Source organism: Cyprinodon tularosa, unplaced genomic scaffold (assembly GCF_016077235.1).
Source record: "Cyprinodon tularosa strain WSP-4 unplaced genomic scaffold, ASM1607723v1 ctg251, whole genome shotgun sequence".
Lineage (NCBI taxonomy): Eukaryota > Metazoa > Chordata > Actinopteri > Cyprinodontiformes > Cyprinodontidae > Cyprinodon > Cyprinodon tularosa.
Window position 1 is genome coordinate 801251 of NW_024038933.1, and position 22094 is coordinate 823344.

General features: G+C 42.5%; 1 protein-coding gene across 2 annotated transcripts; it reads left to right on the top strand.

Annotated features, from left to right (window-relative positions):
- The first annotated feature begins 1766 nt into the window (after window positions 1-1766).
- LOC119785602 (arf-GAP with Rho-GAP domain, ANK repeat and PH domain-containing protein 1) lies at window positions 1767-21916 on the top strand. Of its 2 annotated transcripts, none has more exons than XM_038288332.1 (26): window positions 1767-1990; window positions 3105-3181; window positions 3249-3307; window positions 5043-5474; window positions 6095-6181; window positions 6476-6632; window positions 6708-6803; window positions 8710-8814; window positions 8954-9014; window positions 9093-9213; window positions 9546-9810; window positions 9896-10095; window positions 10594-10679; window positions 13831-14013; window positions 14106-14174; window positions 14261-14360; window positions 14450-14506; window positions 15149-15275; window positions 16252-16351; window positions 16453-16654; window positions 19041-19086; window positions 19663-19877; window positions 20117-20326; window positions 21111-21216; window positions 21294-21435; window positions 21687-21916. In XM_038288332.1, the coding sequence occupies exons 2-26, from the start codon at window positions 3105-3107 to the stop codon at window positions 21750-21752; spliced, it is 3369 nt and encodes a 1122-aa protein (XP_038144260.1). In that variant the 5' UTR covers window positions 1767-1990; the 3' UTR covers window positions 21753-21916. The 2 variants fall into 2 exon arrangements, with proteins under 2 accessions (XP_038144260.1, XP_038144261.1); XM_038288333.1 differs by having other exon boundaries at window positions 3105-3172; window positions 3246-3307.
- Window positions 21917-22094: the final 178 nt, after the last annotated feature.

Genomic DNA, 22094 nt, shown 5'->3' on the forward strand with positions numbered 1-22094 from the left:
TTTATATATAAAAAATTGTAAAGCTAACTGGTACATTAATTTTTTGGACCATGCGAAACACAGATTTGCCTTCACAAAGCCTCAGAGGGACAAGATTTATGTACAAAAACTAAACCTGTACATGAAATAATGTGTTGTTTTTATAAAGTGTTTTTATGTTGTTTTTTTTTGTTATTGCCATTCATATAAATATACTGGTGTAATAACAAAGTATGAGCAGTGTTGTAGTACTCGAGGTACTTATTTGAACATTTTTTGATGGTATCGGTCTCGTCTCGGACTTGATCGCATTTGGTCTCAGTCTTGTCTCGGTCTCGGGCGCTGAGGACTCGGCATTTTATTTCAAGATCGGTCAAGACCACAACCGTGGAAATAACGCTAATCATCAGAATATTATCAGTTCCTTTAAGATCCTTCTTTTTATTGGATGCTTGGATTCAAATCCAAGCAATAACCTGTCTCATTGGTAAATGCAGTGAAGGAGATCAATCTATTTTTTTCAACAATTATCTGTCTCATAACATATTTTCACAACTTGGTGACAGATATAGATTTATTTAAGAAAAGTTATATAATATAGCTTTAATCTGTATATGAGAGAGAAACAAGAGAAATGATTGGCTTTTTTTCAGTTTTACACATTTTACAGAATTTTGCACATTGGTTTGAAATAGCACATTTAAAAACAACATAAATGTATGTACTGTTCATGAACGGCAGAGAAAATACTATTTTGATCGACTTTGATTAATTGTTTGAAATTCTGTGATTACTACACAGAAGTACTAAATAAAGATGTTAATGTTTATTCCAGTTCTGTGTGTTAAATATCTAGGTGTTTTTATGTGAATGTGGGTCTTTTAGATCAATTTTAGTGATTTTAACATTTTATTGTCACATACTGGCGCTGGTCTTGGTCTTGACCTGGTCTCCGACCCTAAAAGTCTCGGTCTTGTCTCAGTCTCGATACACTCTGGTCTTGGTCTTGTCTTGGTCTCGGGTTAGGTGGTCTTGACCACAACACTGAGTGTGAGTTTAATTGGTTTTTTGTATATGTCTCACCTCTACCCTAACCATGACCTCTACTCTAACCCTGAACTCTACCCTAAACATGACCTCTACCCTTACCATGACCTCTACCCTTACCATGACCTCTACTCTAACCCTGACCTCTACTCTAATCCTGACCTCTACTCTAACCCTGACATCTACCCTAACCCTCACCTCTACCCTAACCATGACCTCTACTCTAACCCTGACCTCTACTCTAGCCATGACCTCTACTCTAACCCTGACCTCTACTCTAGCCATGACCTCTACTCTAACCCTGACCTCTACCCTAACCATTAACTCTACTCTAATCCTGACCTCTACCCTAACCATGACCTCTACTCTAATCCTGACCTCTACCCAACCTTGACCTCTATGCTAACTCCAATGTGAGATTAATAAAGTTCAGTTATTAATTATTATTATTAAGTCCTGTTGGTCCTCAGAAGGATAGGTAATACACAAGAACCAGTCCTAAGAGGCTAAAATAAAGAAACACACACAAACAATCTCTATAATGACTCGTCATAGCCATAGGAATCCCCGCCCACATTCCTGCAGCAGGTAGAACAGGTGAGGCTAGACTGTACAAAGCTTCACTGGGAGCAACCAATATCCAGGCAGAGACATGCAAACTGGTTAAACTTGTCAGAGACCCCCCCCCCCCCCCCCTTATGACCAGTTGAGGAGGCGGGCCCAGTACATGATCCACTAATCTTCCCAGATGAGTCAGAGACTTTAGAACAGTCAGGTCACAGAGACAGGAAGCCAGCACCTGATCAGAATCAATCCAACAGAAAGTTTTTATCAGTGCTGAGACAAGAACAGACACGTGAAGAAGAAGAAGAGTCAGAGTCAGACACACCTGGGCCACAGGTAGAGCCGGATCCAAACAGGTGAGCTGCAGTGATCTGACAGACTCTGAGAGGACGACTCCAAGGTAAGAACTCTGATTTTAACAGAGCCTTTTGGTGCTGTTTCTGACAGCAGTCCAGTTTGTGTGACATGACTTAGGAAAGGAACATAGTTAAAAACCTGGGAAAACAGGTTCCAAAGTAGCAAGCAGAGCTCTGGTTAAACATCAAAATAACTGAAGGTGGCATGAAAAACTTGGTGTCTTCAGACTTTTTCAGTCCAGGACATGAACATCTTCAAAGACACACTTTAATTTGGGAAACAAATTGATCTGGATGAAAAGTTTCCATAAATATTCCAACCCTGTAGTGAGGAGTTCTGCAGAACATCTGCATTGGTTCTATGCAGACAGGAAAGGTTCCCCTTTCTTCTAAAAGCTCCTTGCTTTTGTGAGGAGCTCCAGGGCAACATATCGAACATGGCAAAGGAGAAAAAGCTTCAACATCATCGGAACTTTAATGATGCTGGCCCTAAGACCAGATGGATGGATGGATGGATGGATGATGATTGATGATGATGATGATGATGATGATGATGATGATGATGATGATGATGATGATGATGATGATGATGATGATGATGTGGATGGATGGATGGATGATGATTGATGATGATGATGATGATGATGATGAGGATGATGATGATGATGATGATGATGATGTGGATGGATGGATGGATGGATGGATGGATGGATGGATGGATGGATGGATGGATGGATGGATGGATGGATGGATGATGGATGGATGGATGGATGGATGGATGGATGGATGGATGGATGGATGGATGGATGGATGGATGGATGGATGGATGGATGGATGGATGAAGGATGTTTGTTGCTTTTTTTCTTGTGTTATTAGAACATGTTCAAATAAAGCAGGAGTTAGATTTAAGGTTCTGTTCTCTCTCCTGTTCTTTTCTACTTTGGTTCTATTCCAAAAACTGAAAGCCTTTGAACCCTCAGAACCTGGCCCAGATCCTTCTGAAGGCTTTCTGTTACACCAACCAGAGGAGAACTGATAGTTAATTAACTGATCAAATCTCAGAAACTTAATATGGACATTCCTGACAGCTTCAACCCATAGGAATTGATATGGTCAAATCCGTGGATTTCTTTTGATGGTTCTGTTATTGTTCTACAGATGGCTCCTCCTCCATCTCCTCCGGTTCCTAAACCTCGAGTCCGGAGCACTAAGAGCTGTAACAACGACTCGGGCAGGTGAGCTAACCTGCAACCTGCAACTAAAGAGAAACCAACTTCAGCTAATTCTGCCTTTGTGTTTCAGAGCCTTGCCCAGTGAGAGCCAGCAGCTGGGTGTCCCTGCAGGGCGTCACCTGACCACAGGTAAACATTGAGCCACAGGCAGAACCTGTTCACACACAATTTAAGCCCAGTCTTAAAGCAACAGTGTTAGTTCCCCCAGCCTTAAAGCACCAGCGACCATTCTCTGGCCTTAAAGGGCCAGCGTATGTGAATCTGGCCTTAAAGGGCCTGCGTCCTTTCCCCTGGTCTGAAAGCGCCAGTGTCCGTTCCCCTGGTCTTAAAGGGCCAACGTCTGTACCCCTAACCCTACTCTGTATCTACTGGCAGCTGTGAGCTCCAGCAGCCTCTATCTGCACCTCTTGTCTGGATCCAGATCTCCTCCAATCATCTACCCATCACATCCCCTAAACCCCTCAATCACTATATAGAGTGGGGACTATATAGCGGACTTAATAGTGATCTCATTTAACTGACCGTTCAGTCAGATGATCACTACTTTTAGCTCCCTGTTGGGCACATAACTCCCTGCACGGTGCCTGTGCCATTTTTATTCTTTCTTGTCGCCAACACAACATTCCACAATGCTTTTTGGGATATATCTGCTCGTCTAGTGACCGTGGACCAGTACTTTTCAAGGTGCAGTGTGAGAAATTTTGAGTCCACTACTTTTTAATCCTCCAGAAGTTCAGACACTCATTTAAAATGGCGTAATCATATAGTGTTCTATATATATTAAATAGGGAGGATTTCTGAGACAACCCTGGACTACATTTTAAAATGGATGGATACGCCATAGTTCTCCTCCACCTCAAGGTGTTAACAGGTGACTTCAGGTGCAATCTGATTGTCCGGTTAACCTATCAATCATCAATGTAAACAGATGGAGCTAAGTGGTCCTGCCCTGGAAGGTTTTATTGCTGAAAGATACAGGGTCTTCTGCTGATGTTCAGAGCTGCAGCCCTCAGTTTGTTGTTCTCTACAATCAGCAGTTTGCTCTCAGCAGGTAAATAATTCAAATGCAAATGTTTCCTGTATGAGGCAAGAAACATTTACTGTAAGCCTGGAATCAGATTATTCCTCTGTAGTGATGTCATCATGTGACAAGAACCAGACTGAGCTGGAAAAACCCCTGAAGTTTAAGGTTGTAACATCAGGCCTGCTGTCGCTGAGACTGATCCTGCATGATTTTTTGTTCGGATTCAGTAGAACTTATCTAATCAGACAGAACAGATTCTGCGAAGAGATTAAATGCTATCACCGTCATCATCATCATCTGACCGTGGTTCTACTTTCAGTTCTAAGTTTAACTTCTATCATGCAGAGTCTGATAGGGCGGTGCTCTGGGAACAGGTTGTCTCTGGTGTTTCCCAGCTGCTGCTCTGTTCCAGCAGGACCAGTCCAACCAGTCTGCTCCAGTATTCCTCCCTTAAGCTAGTTGGGCCTCTGAGAGCAGACACTGAGCCTTCCTTCTGTGGTGGTGAGCTTGTCCTACCACCTGCAGCATTACTGGATCAGGACTGGTTCTGTAATCAGAACCACAAGGCAGCAAAACTTCAGAAGTTATCTAAACTCACACTTGTGATTCTGCAGATACAGCAGGAGAAAGTGAAGGTCTAGTTTCCGTGCACAGCCGGGCGTCCTTCATGGTCGGGCCCCCAGGAACACAGTTTCACAGTTTAAGCCCTGTGGGGATGGGGGGTTTAAGGCTGTAGCTCCTTGGTTGTTGAATTCTGTGCCACCAGGAAGTGTTGATTGCCCAGTTGTTACACCTCTCCAATGATGTAATCTGATGACATCACTTTCTTCTCCCCCTCAGATAAGGATGCTGCTCCTCTACCTGCTGGGTCAAAGCAGGACAACTTCCCAACTCTAAGTGGGATTACAAACATCATCGCCACCAACATCCCATCTCTGGCGGGAATGGCTACCAGCATAAATGGCTCCACCCCCTCAGCTCCCCGAGCTCCGCCCTCCATAGACAGCCTAACTGACAGCGTTTCTACAACGATACCTGGTTTAGCTGAAGCAGCTAAAGCACTGGCTAACCCATCCCAGTTAGGCCCCAGCCCCCCAACAACGGCTCCCACAGTCTCAAGTTCTCAAAGTTTAGACAGCATCATCAGCAGCATGAGCAGCTTCTCCAACTTGGCTGACTTTGTCAGCAGCATTCCCAATCCATCGGCCCCACCCCTTTCAGCTGAGCCACCCCCCCCAGTGGAGAAGATTGGATCTAGAGATATAAATGCAGGTAAACTTACTTATTTCTGATTTACCACTTTTAATGTTCTAAATTAAGAGATTTGTAGGTTGATGGTAATAAGGACCAGGTCAAAGTCATGTTGAAGTAGCTGCTGAATTTATTCATAGTTACCTAAAAGCTGTGAGAAGTTTAATTGTTCTAAAGCAAAGACTGGTCTTCATAATAGTTCAATCTTTAGATAATCTTCAGTCCAACTGCAAAGGTCTTATTCATATAGTAGCATTAAAAGTACAGGCCATTGGCCATTCCAGGTCCAAGTTATCAGCAGTACTTCCCAGGTCCCCCTTAAACCCCCCCACTGGGATCCCGATAGAAAGTATCCATGGTTACCAGATCATTTCCTGGTCTAGCATCTCTGTCACAACTATCACATGGATCCAAATCATCTGAGACATGTTCCTTAAATTCAATTTGTTCCTGTAGATCCAGTTTGTGTCAGTTAATCTGTTTAACTTGGATGGGTGAAAGTGTCTGGCGGTGCTCTGTTAGAACATACCCTGTAACTGGACCAAACACCAATAAACGTTGGTTTAGACTGATCCAGGAACGTGAGGCAACCTTCGTGTGGTAACACCTGTTTGTCCATGTCCTTCTGAATGTGTGTCCAGAGATTGAAGCTCTTTCACAGCTGGTCAATACATCTTTGGACCCAACTGCAGGAGTCAGACTTCCACCTTCAGATTCTCCTGAAGAAGGTACTGTACTGGTGGCTTCATCCTGTCTTTGTTCTGGTAAATCCTGACATGTCTTTTGATTCAAGCTCTTCTAAACCAGGTTTAACCTATCCACATTCATCTGAGCGTAGTTTATTTTTTCAGTTTCCACTTTCTTGTTTTATTGAGTTCTTCTGATAGAAGGTTTGCTGCTCTAAGATGTACTGGACCCTACAGTATTTATTGATTATTGCTGTAGTGTTTTCCTCTGATATGTTTCCCTTATCCTATATATTATACTGGGTAATGAGTTCTGGTTCCTGTCTTTCCACCAAGATCCATATGTCACAGTGTTGGGATGTTGGACCAACCAGGAGGAAGCTGAAACGGAGTCGTCCAATGAGGAAGAAGAAACAGGTGCTAGCCCTGCTGCTTCTGGTTGCATAGATGGATCTGTGGATATAGATCCTGGTTCTGACCCGGCTACTCCCAGGTGTGTAAGTGATGCTAAAATAATTTCTTTTCTACTTCTTATTGTTACATTGTGTTGTTTTTGTTTTTCCTGCAGAGGTTCATCCAACCAATCTGGTCCTATGAAGCCGACTCGTCCGGCTCCGCTCCCTCCAAACAAAAAGACCAAACCGGTGAAGCAGAGGACTCCCAGGTACGTAGAACAGGTTCTCAGTTAGACGAGGTCCTCCCGTTTCCTGGTTTGTGTGCTGCTAAATATTCAAAGATTAAAAAAACAAACTATTTAACATTTATGACGGCCTATTGATTGATGAAAGCAGCTCTAGAAAATATACACATGTGGACCAAACAGTTGGTTCCACTAATTTAATGTGAGAAAAAAAACACGAAGGTCACAGAAATAACTTAAAAAAAATAATGCATCAGCCGTGCTTCAATAGAATTACTTTGAAAAATAATCACAGAACCTGGCCTGGAATAAGATGATGGTTCCCTTACCTAATATTTAATAATAGTTGTTCAACCTCTAGACTAAATCCTTGCTCTCAGTCGATTCCTGTTCCTGTCAGTTAGACCTCCGCTCCTCCCAGAATGTATTCTGGTCCACTCCTCACCAGCAAACTGCTGGTTAGGCATAACTATAGAGATAGCTCAGGATAACCTAAGCCACACTAACTATAAGGTTTGTCAAAAAGGAAAGTTTTAAGCATTAAAAGTACTAAATGTCTGCCTCACAGACTAAAATTGGTAGTTGGTTCCACAGGAGAGGAGTCTGATAGCTGAAATATCAGCCTCCCATTCTACATTTAGAGATTCTAGGAACCACTAGGAAATTTGCAGATGGTGAGAGAAGTATTCTGTTAGGAACAATCAGATATCTGATATTAGATGGAGCTTGGTTATTTAGGGCTTTATATATGAGAAAGCAGCTTTTAAAATATATTCTGGATTTAACAGTGTGATGTGTACAGTGTAAATGCGGTCTCTGTTTTTAATTTTCATAAGAACCCAGGCCTATGATTGACCAAGTCATCTATATCTATAGTTTTTTTAAGGAAATGTGTTGTTACAGCTACCTTAAAAGCCTGAGGTACATATCCCTGTGACAGGGATCGATTAATCACATCTAAAATTGAGGAGGAAAGCAGAGGGAATACTTCCGTAAATAACTTGGTTGGAACTGGATCTAACAAACAATGTGAAGGCTTAGGTTAAGATGATAACTTTGCTAACTCTGAAAGTTCATCTGGATCAAAGTAGTCTAAACAGTTCGGATTCTATGGTTAGCTTAGATGCTGCCTGACATTCCAGAGACAATCCAGTGATATTTAGAGGGGTGCCAATAATCTTAAATTTAAAGTCTTATTGATGAAGAATTCTATAATTTACTGTTAGTAAAAGTAATTATGCTATTGTTCTATATAATTCTTTTTTATAAAGAATCCCATAAATGACTGTAATTTGTTACTACTCTTGTGATATTCAATTTCTTTTGGTTACCATTGTAGGTATTTCCTTTATTAAATGATGGGTACAAACAATTTTATCCACATCACTGTGCTTTTTCATTGGTCAGGAACAAGAGATTCATAGAAATCTCCTGTTCCTTCAAAATAAAAGCCATGTAAGGCTTTTATCCTGGATTCTTTGTAACACTGACAGATGAAGCCACAAATATGCACCACATGGAGTCATAGATAACATGAGAAGAGAAATATCCTCTGCTGTCCCACAGTGGGGAAACACAGGGGTGTCAGGAGCAAACGGTTTAAACTTCTTAGAAAGTCTATGATTTTCTTTGCCCTACCTAGACTTTAAACACAGGTCCTGCCCACAGCTGCTTAGTGCCATGAAGTGAGCAGATGGTGTAAAGAACAAGGGCAGACTAAGGAGACATTCATTAATGGATAGAGCCAATTAACAAATCACCAGGTTCCAATACGGTCCATGACTGATGATGGTGAATTCTGACCAAACTTGTTGGCCAGCGAGGCCACCAGAACATATAGGGGGAAAACTACACAGAGCAGTTTAAGGAATTAAACCATGATTAAAGGTTCTGCTGTGTGATTCCTCAATTTGGTCTGTCTGCTCTCCAGGGCGGCAACAATCAGAGTGTCCAGGAAGAAGGGAGGCGGTGGAGAGTCAGCTCCTCAGAGCGCCGTGGTCAGAGCCAGCTGGCTGGATGTCTGGAAGGGTTTCAGGTACCAACCAGAACCTGAATGGATGGATGGATGGATGGATGGATGGATGGATGGATGGATGGATGGATGGATGGATGGATGGATGGATGGATGGATGGACATGTGGACATCACAAGATGTCTTGGTCTCTGTCCCTCAGATACAGTGTGCTGTGGGTGACGTTGGACGGCCAGTTGATGTCCCTGAGGAAGAAGCGTACAGTAAGGGTTCCTAGCTCATTTTAGCAATGTAGTCTATGTGTGTTGCCCACTGACACAGGTCTCTGTTTTGTTGAGAAGGACCGGTTCAGCGAGGTGTTGTTCCATGTTTCCAGTATAACCAACGTTAAGCGTCTGGACAAAGGACGCTTCTCTGTCTACTTCAGGAAAAAACGCTATGATTTCATGGCTCATAACAACGGTAGGTCAATGCTTTGCACTCAGTTGCCTGTTGTCTTCCTCCTGAGACATGTTTTGATAGATACTACTCAGAGACTCAGGCCTGTCATGTTTAGTACGGATATTTTTAAAATGTTCTAAACAGAAGTAAACTTCTGTCTCTCAAGAAATCCACTGAATCCTGATTGAATGTTTCTTGAATATCTGTCAGAATCAGAGCCATCAGAGCCCTGTTGGTTGTCACAAAGATGCAAAGCAGTTGATCCAGGGTTGGAAGCAAGAATAGATCAGCTTCAGTAGAACCTCTTTCCCTGATTCCTAATTTTTTTCCCTATTCTTCTTCCTGTCCCTTAGAGGTTCAAGAAGGATGGGTCTCATCTCTGTTGGCGACTCGTGGCCTGCAAAGCCCCACTCCCTCTGAGCTACATGGACAAATCACCATCAAGGATACTCGGAGCCGTGCCTATGCTGCGGTCTGGGGTCATGACCTTTGGATTTACCCCAGCAAAGACAGCTTCCAGTTAGGCATTGCCTCCTTCTTGGTCCCCCTGAACCTGGCCAATGTGAAACCTATAGGAAAGCACTCCTTTTCTCTCGTCTCTCCGTACAAGACCTTCAAGTATGGAACTGTCACCTGTCCATCCCATCACGTCCTCTTGTCTGTTAGGTAGAGCTCTGTTTCTAACCTTGTTTCTGTTTTACAGCCTGTCCGTTGAGTCGTCGAAGGACTTGTCCCTCTGGTTGAACAGTTTGAACTCCACCATCCAAAGCGCTGTGTCTTGTAGCCATGTGGCGATGCGTTTGTGGGAGAACCCCTACAACAAAGTCTGCGGTGACTGTGGGGCGCCCAATCCTGAGTGGGCATCTGTCAATCTCCTGTTGGTTATCTGTCACAACTGTGCAGGTAGGAACTGAATATATCTCAGATGGTCTGGAGGGGACGGAGTCACTGAGTACATGTCCTGTCCTTGGAGATGCTGATGGATAGCAAACTGTTCAGTTCAGTTTAGTTCTATGCTCCGATTCCCATCATTTCATCTGGGGTCACTTTATAGATCCAGATCAATCAGATCATCCAGGTAGATTAAAGATTAAAGGTTTCAAAGAAAAACAGACTAATTGCATCCAGCCTTTGAATTTTCAGGATTCTCTCCTATTGGATGAGCACGCATAGTCTGTAGATATTGACTATGCAGTAATCCATATATATATATATGTATATATATATATATATATGTATATATATATATATATATATATATATATATATATATATATATATATATATATATATATTATGATCGACTGTATCAAATGTAGATGTAGACTGAGATCTAACAAGACAAGTACAGATACAAGTCTATTATCTGAGGCCATGTTTTGAATGTTCTCATCCATCCAGTTCAGCATCGTACTCTGAGTAGCAACCTGTCAAAGGTGCGTAGTCTGAAGATGGATAACAAGGCATGGACTGAACCACTAATACAGGTGAGGGACAAACAAAAGCCAGTCTTCTTCTGCAGTAGCAACATGATTACCGTCTTTCTTTTCTTCTTTAACACCATCTACCAGGAAACGATCTGCTAGTGGAGTTTCTGCTAGTGGAGTTTTAAACCCTGTCCAAATATTTGAAGAAACCAGACAATTAAAATTAAGATCTTATGAATCTCATGATTGCAACAGAATGTTTCTTCCAGTACTGTCTGTTTGTATCGTCTGTTGCCTTGAATACCAACTGTCTTCTGGTGCATAATTGCCAAACATTGCTGTATCTGAATCTCCAACTTTATGTCGAAGATCTTGTTAAATGGGAGTATGGTGGTAAACACTTCCACTGCCGGGGAAAACGCAGCAGTCGACTGGTGAAGCAGAGCTCATCTTCCTGGATTGAATCTTGAGCTGTGCCTGGCCATTCTATTTGGATTGTGTGTCTCTGAGCTATCACCTGTCGTCAGAATGGAAGAACTCTCCCTGCCCCACGACCCCGGCTCCCCTCATCCTCGCTGGCACATGGTGAATCAACACAACCTGCAGCCTCTGCGGGGAGTTCTGCTGAACCGCAGACCAGCCACCCACACCAGATTTGGCCTGATGAATCCTAGAAACATGACCTTCATTCTAGGGGATTTTTTTTTTCTCACCCTGATGATTGGAATTTCTCTGTGTAACTGAGATTTGGCTGGATGTTAGTGGGGTAAGTAGGCTCAGTTTCCCTGAACTTTTACCGGACATCTGGCTAAGGAGAAGGAGGAATAGCCATGGTCAATATAAGCCCGATTTACACCACCCTCTGAAAACTGATCCGTGCTGAGTTCGGACCAAGTTTGGATCAGTTAAACGAGATTGGTTCCTTATGACGGTTTACACATCACAGTCCTAGTGAAATTCTAGGGAGCTACTGCTTTCTAAAGGGAAACAAGCAAATCAACATGGCGGTGCCCATAACATTCAGGAAGTTTGGCTATAATTGTGATATTTCGTTGATTGTGGAGAGTCAGGCTAAGAAGACAGCCTTTGAAGAATTTACTTGACAAAGTCGGCTTTTGGGAAGTGGATACGAAAAACGATAGTCTAATCAGGGCTTACTGACACAAGAAACAACAACACACATTGAGGTCATCACACTGCTAAGCAGCATCATCCCTGGAGATCTTGCGGCACGGTAGGGAAGCTAGTATTTTCATGAATATCTGAAATTTCATGATTACTGAGGCTGACTGTAAGGAGATGCCTTGGTCGGCTCATGTGTTGTTTGTTATCTGAGAACCGAGCCAGAACTGAACCACACCCTAATGATGAACTAGTACTAGTTTAGTGCGGTTCGGTTGTGTCTGGCACGGTCCAGTTCAGTTTTGCGTGCCATTTACACTCAAGAGTTATCTCGTGTGCTGAGGTGGTAGTTCGCCTAGGTTGCCAATTGGGCTTGCACCGCCACTGATTAATTTCCTGCTGGCAACATTATCAGACGACTGTAAAGAATGCTAAAGGGAACATCTGTCTAATATAATTCTGTCACATACCGCATGTTTTGTTTTAAAAAAATGGGATCATATTGCTTTGACTGTGTGATTTTCACATTTACCCATGATTGAGCTGGTTTGTCTTTTATCTGTGATATTTTATTTATTTTTCTGTACAGCATTTTGGGCAGCTGTGGTTGTTTTGTACAAATGCAGTTTTAAACACAAAGAGTGATTTTGAACTGTGAGGGTCAAGACCTCTTCTCTGGCTTCTATGACCAGATCAGACTTTGGAAATCAAGCAGACCTAAATAATTGTGTCCAACTTCAGGCCTCAAGATCTATGACCGAGCAGCTTTTAGGTATGTTCCACTAATCTCTATTCATTGGATTGTTGCTGATTGCTCGTTTGAAGTATGGTGTTTAAATGGAGCCCCCGGCCGCCATATTGGTACTCCCTAGTTAGACCGGTCGTAATGTAAACAATATGTGCGCTACAGCATCGAAAAAAGATGATGTTCTCATTTTCAGGGGGACTTAAGACTTTTGGAATAAAAATGAATTCATCAATTTGACACACACTTCCTGTTTCATAGCATCGGTAGATTACTTTAACTTCTGATACAAAAAATAGACACATCATATTGCATTAGTCTGCATCATTATGAAGTCAATTAAGTATCTAAATAACGTAATATAACATAATATAAAAATCCAACATAATAAAATAAATGTGTTAATGAAGCACAATAATACAGATGTGCCAAAAGTGCTAAATTGATGATGTACATGTAATATACATGTATTTATTATGTCTGTTAATGCTGTAGTATTTTTATTTGCAAATTGTGCATGCATGGTATATATGTGTGTGTGTGTGGGGGTGAAATGTTTGAGTGGTTTTTCCCCTCAAACTAATATGCAGTATATTTCAGCACATAACTTTTTTAATTGAGAAATACAACAAACACTACAAAAATGACAGCAGCATCCACTTAATAAGGAATTAATACATTTACATTAACAGTGAATTTACTTTCTATTTACTGTACCTTCTATTTTCTAACATTAGACACAATGTCAATGGCTAAATCAGTCAATATCTTAGAGTCAGTCCGAAATAGCCAGTTTAATGTTACGGTATATTCTATACTATACTACAGGATACATCAGCGTTTATATGGATTTTCTTGGTTATCACATTAGCTTTTTGGTGAAACGTCTTCCCACAGCCGGTAAAATGCTTTTTTATTGCATATCTCCGTGGGAGTGGGGAGTACAAGCATGGCGGACAGTGGCTTCACTTTTTTCTGGCAATCAGCAATTCAGTGAATAAATAGAGATCAGTGGTATGTCCCTGCTCCAACACAGCTGGTTGGAATGGCTTGATTATCACATCAGGTTTGGTAGAGGCCTTGTACTGATTCAGGTTTGTTGGAGCAGAGATGATCCTAAACGTGGTAGGGTGGTAGTTCTCAAAGGCTGGCGTTGGAGACCACTGGTTAAGAGCTGTCATCACCTTTACTCAGAACCATCTTTTGGAGCAATCAGTTGTCCTGACATTCATGTCAGTAATCACTGGAAAGATTCCTCTTTGGTTCTCCTGCCTCAGAACTGAGCCCTTTGGGAGGTAGCTGAACAGCAGAGCAGTCCTAATCCTCTACTCTTAACCCTTTCAGCTATTCGTTGCCTATGGCAACCGGCTAGCCAATCAGGTGTGGGCTCCAGCTGTGCCAGCAGCAGAACAGTTGCATCCAGAGTCAACAGAGAAAGAGAGGTCAACTTACATTCAGAACAAGTACAACAGGGGGCGCTACAGACGAGTTCATGCTCTGACATCCAGCCACTACATGATGAACCAGGTGAGGCGGAGAACCTTTGGAGCTCCAGAGGTTACTAACGAGCAGTTATACCCTGGTTGATGAAGGCAGTAATGATGATGATGATGTTTCAGAGGCTGTGTCAGGTGGTGGTCACGGAAGACGTGGAGGAAACAATGTCTCTAATCTGCTCAGGAGCAAAGGTTTCTCTCTCTCTCTGAACTATGCTCATCAGACCCCCCTCTCCCACACAGTCCAGTCCTCACAGAATCATCTGACCTGTTTGCAGGTTTCCTCGTCAGACCCACAGAGACACTCCCCCATCCTTCTGGCTGAGAAAGCCAATCAGGCTCTGCAGATTGAGCTGCTGCGCCTCAACGAGTATACAGGTAACCCATCTCCTGAAGGTACAATCTCATTCTGGTCAAACAGGGTAACATGTTCTCAATAGTTCTAACATACATGTGTTCCTCCTCAGAGGTCCCACCTCACCAGCCTCAGTCGGCCAATAAAAAGTTGGAGTCCAGCCCTTCAGGTGAGCCACTGACTTTGATTCCTTGTGCAAAACATGTTGAAAGAAATTTGAGGCAAACCTCCATCTAAAGAAAGTGAGCCTTTGCAAAGATCAAGAGGAGCCTTCTAGTGTTTAGCTGGACAGGCTGACCACACATGAGCTCCAACCATGTTTGGTCAGTGGAAATGGGTCAGGAGGTCAGGGCTGTTTATGGGGCATTTATCAAAGGTTCGGGTTCTGGACTAATGAGGAGGGAGCTGGCTGACCCAAAACAGTTCATGAAAGATTTCCATGAAACATAAAGTTCAAAAAGGAAGGTAGACAGTAACTTCTGAACAAAACCAGAAATTATGTCTGGTCTCCCCCCAGTTTTAGAAATGGGTTCCTCTTTATTCTAAATATTGACCAGCCGTTTAGTCATTTCATCCATCACAGCATGAACATGAAGATTATTTCAGTCACTCGTGGTGGAAACCCACAGACATTGTAGCTGAAGGACGTCCTTTTCTTTTCATCAAGCAAACCTTTGAAAGTTTAACATACATGCTGGGCCTCCGCTTGGCGTCAGCTGAAAGCTCCACGTGTTTGTCTTCCTCTGTTAGGGATAGTCTCCAGACTGTCACTTATGTTCATGATGTGTGTGTTACTGTGTTACTGTTGCAGATGAGGAGGATGAGGAGCTTCATGGTAAACTGGAGGAAGATCGTTTTTTCTTCTCAGTAGAAAACGATTCTGCAGTCTGTGATGTCCTCGACCTGCGAGAAGTTCTGTCTGTTTTCCTCAAAGACGGGTAAATCTAAACTCTTCTGAATTCATTGTGCTCAGTTAGATTACAAAACAGTCGGCAGATTTAATTGAACAACAAGAACAACAGAGGGATGAGTTGTTTGACCAACTGAATCATCATAAACAAATGTACCATCAGCTAAGTTCTTCAGCCAAATGGACACATTAAGAAGAAAACTAAATTTGTTTAAACCCTGCAACAGAATAGAGCTCCAGATAAGCAACAGCACATCACATTGTCGACCAAGCCCCTCATGGCTAACTGAATGTTTTTGCTACAAGATGCACTGGAGCGTCAGTGTGTTACTTTTTAACCTAACCCACTGCTGCCATGCATTGGAGGAAGTAGGTACTTGCTGATGTTGGTGTCCAAAAAAGGAGAGATTTGCAAAAGGCAATGAGGGATAAACCGAGATTTATTCAACATGAAGAATTGAATATGCTGAGCAAACTGTGCAAACTTAAGGCCACCACTTACACTTAAGAGACAGACTAGAAAGGTTTTTTTATAAATAACTCCTGGACCTCAAATCAAACTAGAAACAGAAGTCTGAACATCGTTTACCTCAGCCTAAAAATATGAGCCACATGTTTAACAGAGTTCAGGCTGATGAAGAACAGAAAGCAGAATTTGGGTTCAGTGATGCTGCATCAACGAGGAATTGGTTCCTAATCTCTAAAAACAAAATAGACACTGAAATCCATTATAAGAGCCCTCTGGTGGACGCTAACATTCACTGCAGTCTGACACAGCTTTGTCAGATATTACCAGTGATAAATAAACAATACATTCAATTTTTCAGTTTCAGCCTTTTGAATTTTCCTTTTTTACCCAAACTCAAAATATTGACCTTCACTAGGTGGCGAAAGACCAGGAAATAGTTAGAGGACTTTAAACAAATAACGCTGAAAAGTTCCCTCAGCTCAACTCTGCTGGAGGTTTCATTCAATCCTCTAATAAGAGACTCTGTGTTTTTTAGGCCGGATCATCAGTTTGAGTTGGTGACATTAAATGATCATATAATCTGTGATGCTGACGACAGAGAGTCGCTCCAGAATCATCTGGTTCATATTCTGAAGGTACAGCAATTCATCAGTTGGTTGAATGATATAATCTGATTTCAGAACAGCCTCACAGTTATCCATCATGGCCTCCTTTTAATAACATCCCTGCGTTTTAGGTCATTCTACCAGGAGGTGTCTCATATGCTGAGGTGGGTGGGGCCTCCGCTGTCAGCAAAGTGTGCATAGCTGACATAGGAGGAACTTCCAATCAATCTGATGCCTGGCTGTTATTGTGGGAGGATGGGGTCAGCATCCACCCTGTAAAGAGAGATACACAAAAGGCCCTAAGCTTTGAACTGAGCATGCTCAATCACAAAGGTAAGCTTTGCTTTGTTGTATGTTGATTTAAAGCCAAGTAAATATAAATTTAAAGTCTGTTATTTGCCGCTATCACCCTGGTATCTCTCTTGGAATGAGAGATATCCTGACTGTCTTTTAAACTTGTCTCTCTGGTTTGACCCTTTCTTTTTGTGTTTAAGCCTGCGTATCTCTGTTCAGCCCTGTCTTTCAGCCTGTCTCTCTGTTTAACCCTGTATTTCTATGTTTAAGCCTGTCTAACTGTGCTTAACACTCTATTTTTATTTAACAATGTTTCTCTGTATTAACCCTGCCTCCCTGTATTTAATCATGTTTCTGTGCAATAAACCCTTTCTCCCAGTGCTTAAGCCAGACTCTCTGTTTTAACTCTGTCTTTATTAATTTAACCCTGTTACCCCTTTCTCGTTGTTTAAGTCTGTTCATCCCTTTTAACCCTGTTTAACTGTGTTTAACCCTGTCCCTCTCTGTTTAAATCTAACTGTGTTTAACCCTTTCTCTGTGCTTAAATCTGTCTAACTGTTTAACATTATCCCTCTGTGATTAGCCATTTGTTTGTTTTAACCCTTTCTCTCTGTTTAAGCCTCTCTTTTAACCCTGTCTTTAAGCGTGTCACTCTGTGTTTAACCCTGTCTTTCTATGTGTAAGCCTGTCTAAAACCTAAAACCGAGCCATTTCTGTGTTTAACCCTGTCTCCCTATATTTTAAACTTTCTCTGTTTAATCCTTTCTCTCAGTGCTTAAGTCTGTCTCTCTTTTTTAACCCTGTTTCTCTCTGTTTAACCCTTTCCCTCTGTGTTTAACCCTGTCTTTAAGCCTGTCTAACTGTTTAACCCTCTCTAACTTTGTTTAATCATGTCCTTCTGTGTTTAATCCTGTCCCCCCATGTTTAACTGTCTCTCTTTATTTAACCCTGTCCTACTGTGTTTAATCCGGTCTCTCTGTTTAACCCTGTTTAACTTCTTGTAATCCTGTCTCTATATTAAACTCGGTTTTCTTGTTTTCCCATGTCTTGCTGTGTTAAAAGCTGTTTCTCTGTTTTAAGATATTTCTAAGTCGTAACTGATGGCAACATGGAGCGGGGACCCCCCTAATTATATATATTGTATAAAATTGTGTTATATCAAACTGGTTCTATAGCCACTGAGTCATGTATGGAGTATAGATACATGTAACGATTGTATTTCCGCCCTGGGATTATTAAAGTATGTCTGATTCTGATTCCTGGTTGATGGGACAGGTGTTGTGAATTAAACGGTGCCCAGCTTGAAGGAGCTCCTGTGTGTCACTGAATGTGTGCATCGATGACTGCAAAAATATCTTCTGCCTCCATTTATTTGTTTACATCAGAGCGTTGAATTCATGTTAATGTGTATTTAAACACATTTCAATTAATGGAAAAAATTGCAGGAGGGAATATAAAGAAAAAAGTCTAATCAACCATAACGTTCATGACCCCTATGCAGTACTTCAGTGGACCCCCTAGGTGTCGTGGACCCCCTGTTGAAGACCTCAGCTGTAGAGTTATACTAATAATCCCCTTTTAATCAGGTGTGTTAAACAGAGATGCCTCTAAAAGTAAGATAAAACTGAAAGAACCCCCCACATTCAAAATGTTATAGGAACATATAAAATCAGATCATTCTTGTGTCTGTGAGTATTTTAACTGGTTCAGACTAATCTGAGAATCTACAGAAACCTTCCAGCAACTTCACTAAATATTTTCTTTAAGTTATCTATATTGTATCAGTTTGATCTCATCTGCTGCTAGATCTCAAAAACATGGTATATAACTGTTGTTCTAGGAACTGGAAGTAGCATAATTCTCTTATCTGCATACCAATCCATGAACTATGTGCTGCTCAAACTTCTCTTGTTACATGGAGAATGTTACTCTGCTAAATCTGTAAATAACAGCAGACATTTAATCTTCCACAGAAAAATAAACCTTTTTGGACTTAATGAGTCACCGTAGCAGAACCTGCAGGAATAGGGGTGTGATCTAATTTTGGGGCTGTATCCACCAAAGGACCCAATCTATGCAGACCAGGTCCTGTGAAAACCACTAAACCCCAAAGAGGTCACTAAGTCCTTTCTGTCCAACAGGAGCATCGATGTTAGACTCAGGGTTACTAATTATAGCTCACCTGTAAAAAGAACAATGGGAAAGCAAACAGTCCTAGTTCTGCTTTGGTCTGGACTAAATGATTTGACCAAAGGACTTTCCGGGTGTGTCCACTCCACACTGACAGCTCATTGAAGTTTAGTTGGCCCGAAGATCAAACATCTCACTTCTCATCATGTTTTCAGAGTAGAAAGAAGAAACAGTATTTAGATCAATAGTAGAAAGTCTGTTTCCTTTAATGAACATATTTCATCTCCTCTTTTAGGAACAGTTATAAAGGACGACACCATCACCTTGGTAACGCAAGATAAGTGAGTATCTCAAACTAACTCCAGCTCTAAATAATTCCTACCCCCAGCAGGTCGAAGTTTAACCTGAAGCTTTGGTTCCTGATGAGCCAAAGGAGGAGCAGTCTTCAGAATTTATTCACCTTCAATAATCAGTATTCAAAATCTGGACACTGTTTTTTGTCCATCTCAACATTCAGAGGTTAAACCAACAAACCTTCTTCAGTGGAGCAGGTTCCTTTGCGGTTCTGATGGGTTAGATCTGGTGATGAGCTCCAGGTATCATTAGCTCCCCCGCAGAGACTCTCCATCAGACTCGTGTCTGGATCCGGACTATTCCAGAACACCACTATTACTTGCAGGCAGTAGTAACTCTCTGTGGATGTCTTCTTTTAATGATCAGTGAAGTCAGGGGTTAGTTCTTTAACAGGACTAGAGACATTTGTTTTCACTCTGAGGTTGAGTTTAGCTCATTTAGGCGCTAAACAGTTGACGGTATTTCTGATTGAATCCTCAGCAGGGAAAGCTTTTCTTTCATGTGTTCTGATTGTCTGAGCCCTCAACAGGTGATCAACAGGTAAAGGTCTTCTCTCTCTTCAGGACCATATCCTTACGTTTTAAGGAGCAACATAGCTGTGAAACCTGGAACCAACACCTGCAGAAAGCTCTGGCCAACCAGGATTCAGCTCCTGAGAAACCAGGGAGAGCCAATCAGAGCCCAGCTCCTGGGGGTCTGTACTCTAACATTGATGCCGGGATTGGAGGTTCTGTTTCCCCGGCCATCGAGCGCTGCATCTCCCACATCACCACCTACGGTGAGTCGTTCAGTCTGTCTGATAGGTGACAGTTGTGGCAACGGTTCTGGTTGTTACAAACTGTCAACCAGAACCAGAACCTGGTACTGTTCTCCCAGAGAAAAACACCAAGTCAGCAGCAGCTTCTTAGTCCAATACCTTCAGTACCAGAAAAGATGAGGGAGAATCAGGACCGGTTCTGTAAGGCAGGCTGTTTCCATGGAAAGCTGAGTGGGTGGGGCCTCTGTTTCTGCATGCAGGTCTGCGGGTGGAGGGTCTGTACCGGCGCTGCGGTCTCGCAACCAGGGTCAAAGAACTGTTGAAGGTACTGGTGACATCACCAAACACTGCCCCACTGGAGGCAGATGAGCAGGGGATTCTGGACGTTGGCTCCGCCCTCAAACAGTACATCCGAGACCATCAAAACCTGATCCCTGATGGAGAACGGCAGCAGTGGCTGCAGGCTGCAGGTACCGACTGAACTTTTCATAAAATGATTGAAACAAAGAAACTTTTAATTGTTTTGGGTTTGGATGGAGTGACCTCATACTGGTTAAGAATTTATTGCACTCAGTTCTGATCCGTTTAGCGGTGCTGGTACGATCACCAGTCGGAATCAAACCATCTCTGTTCCTGGACCGCAGGTGGGTCAGATTTTAATACAGTGACTGGACATAGGAGAAAATTAGGAGATTCAAACAGAGGGTGCTGTTCAGGTGGCATACCGGATTAGCAGCTGAGATGACCAGAACCAAAGATGAGGAAGAGAAGTTCAGATTAAACTGAGTGGGAAGAGGAGGGTAGCTATGGAAATCACAATAGCAGCCAACCAAACCATGCCAGAGGGTAGCAGCCAAAGGTCAGATGCCAGAGGTCAGGTGTGGACCCGTCCAATTAAAGACACGTCTTAGTGGACCAAATCCTCCATGTTCTGGATCGGGTCAGTTATAGTCCAGAGTCTGGCTGAGAATATGAGAATGGAGTGATGATGAGGTCATCATGGAGGAGAAATCAGTGGAACCAGAGGCGGTTAAGGAAGAACTTCAGTAAATCTGCAGAACAACAGAAGAACCAAAGACCAGAAGCTGTGGGCTTCCTAATGAACAGGCCCGTTTACCTGCACCGCACTGAACATGCTTTAAGGGGGAAACTACTGTGCAGGTGGTGTCAGAAGGGCCTGACCCACCAAGCCAGTTGTGATGACCCATCTCCAGCCCAGCTAACACCTGCTCTCTTTGTCCTTCTGTCTCTCAGTGATTTCAGATGAACGAAGCAGGTTCAAGGAATACAGACGGTTACTACGACAACTCCCAGCAGACAACAAAGCAACCCTCAACGTGCTGTTTGGACACTTTTACATGTAACGTCCCACACAATAATGTCACATGTTCAGCCACCACCTCCACCTGTTAATTAGCTCCTCCCACTCTGTCTCAGGGTCCAGGTGTTCTCTCAGGTCAACAAGATGTCGGCCCATAACCTGGCTGTGGTTCTGGCACCTTCCATGTTCCATGCCATGAACCAGGACATTATCGACTTGACCAGAGAATTCATCATCCACCACACTCTCCTCTTCCTGGTGAGTAGCTGCTTATCACACACCTGGGACACGTTTTTTCTGAGACTCACACTCTTACTGAAGGAGGAGCAGTTGTTCTGTGGCCGTGGATCAAACCTGAATCTAGGAAGCTTGTTCAGAATATGGCTAAAGTTAATAAACTCAGCCTCAGATGACTTTTTAAAAATTCATGAAAATCCTCAACATACCTTTAACATGCAGGCTGTAAAACGATGATCTTCATGGTTCTGATCGGTTCTGTTTGTCTGCAGACTCCAGAAAGGAAGGATGAGGAGAAAGAAAAGGAGGACGAAGAGGAGCAGATCACCGTCCTCTGATGAATTTATTTCTGTGTTTTTATTTTCTAATGATATTTTACTGATCGTCAGACTTTTTTAAAACCTCATCATGATTTGTTTACAGCTTATATTCGTCCTCTTGGTGTTGGCTCTGATCTATTCTAGAAATAATCCAACAATAAAGGCCTTCCTGGTGAAACCAATAGCGCCTTCTGCTGGTCTTTACTGATGTAATAACCATGAGCCGCAGAACAGGGGATCGGTTCTGCTCAGCTCTAAAAAGGAACCACTGAGCGGTGAAAGACCAGGAAGGGTCCTGACTCTCTAACACCACTGGACTTCAGACATGAGTTCAACCTGCTTCAGGATCAGAACCAGTTC

Bases quoted from the DNA above. Each gene is read 5' to 3' on its own strand.
- LOC119785602 (XM_038288332.1), top strand. From the start codon at position 3,105: ATGGCTCCTCCTCCATCTCCTCCGGTTCCTAAACCTCGAGTCCGGAGC. The intron at 3,308-5,042 runs GTAAACATTGAG...TCTCCCCCTCAG, and splicing joins AGGGCGTCACCTGACCACAG to ATAAGGATGCTGCTCCTCTA. The intron at 10,680-13,830 runs GTGAGGGACAAA...TAACCCTTTCAG, and splicing joins GGACTGAACCACTAATACAG to CTATTCGTTGCCTATGGCAA.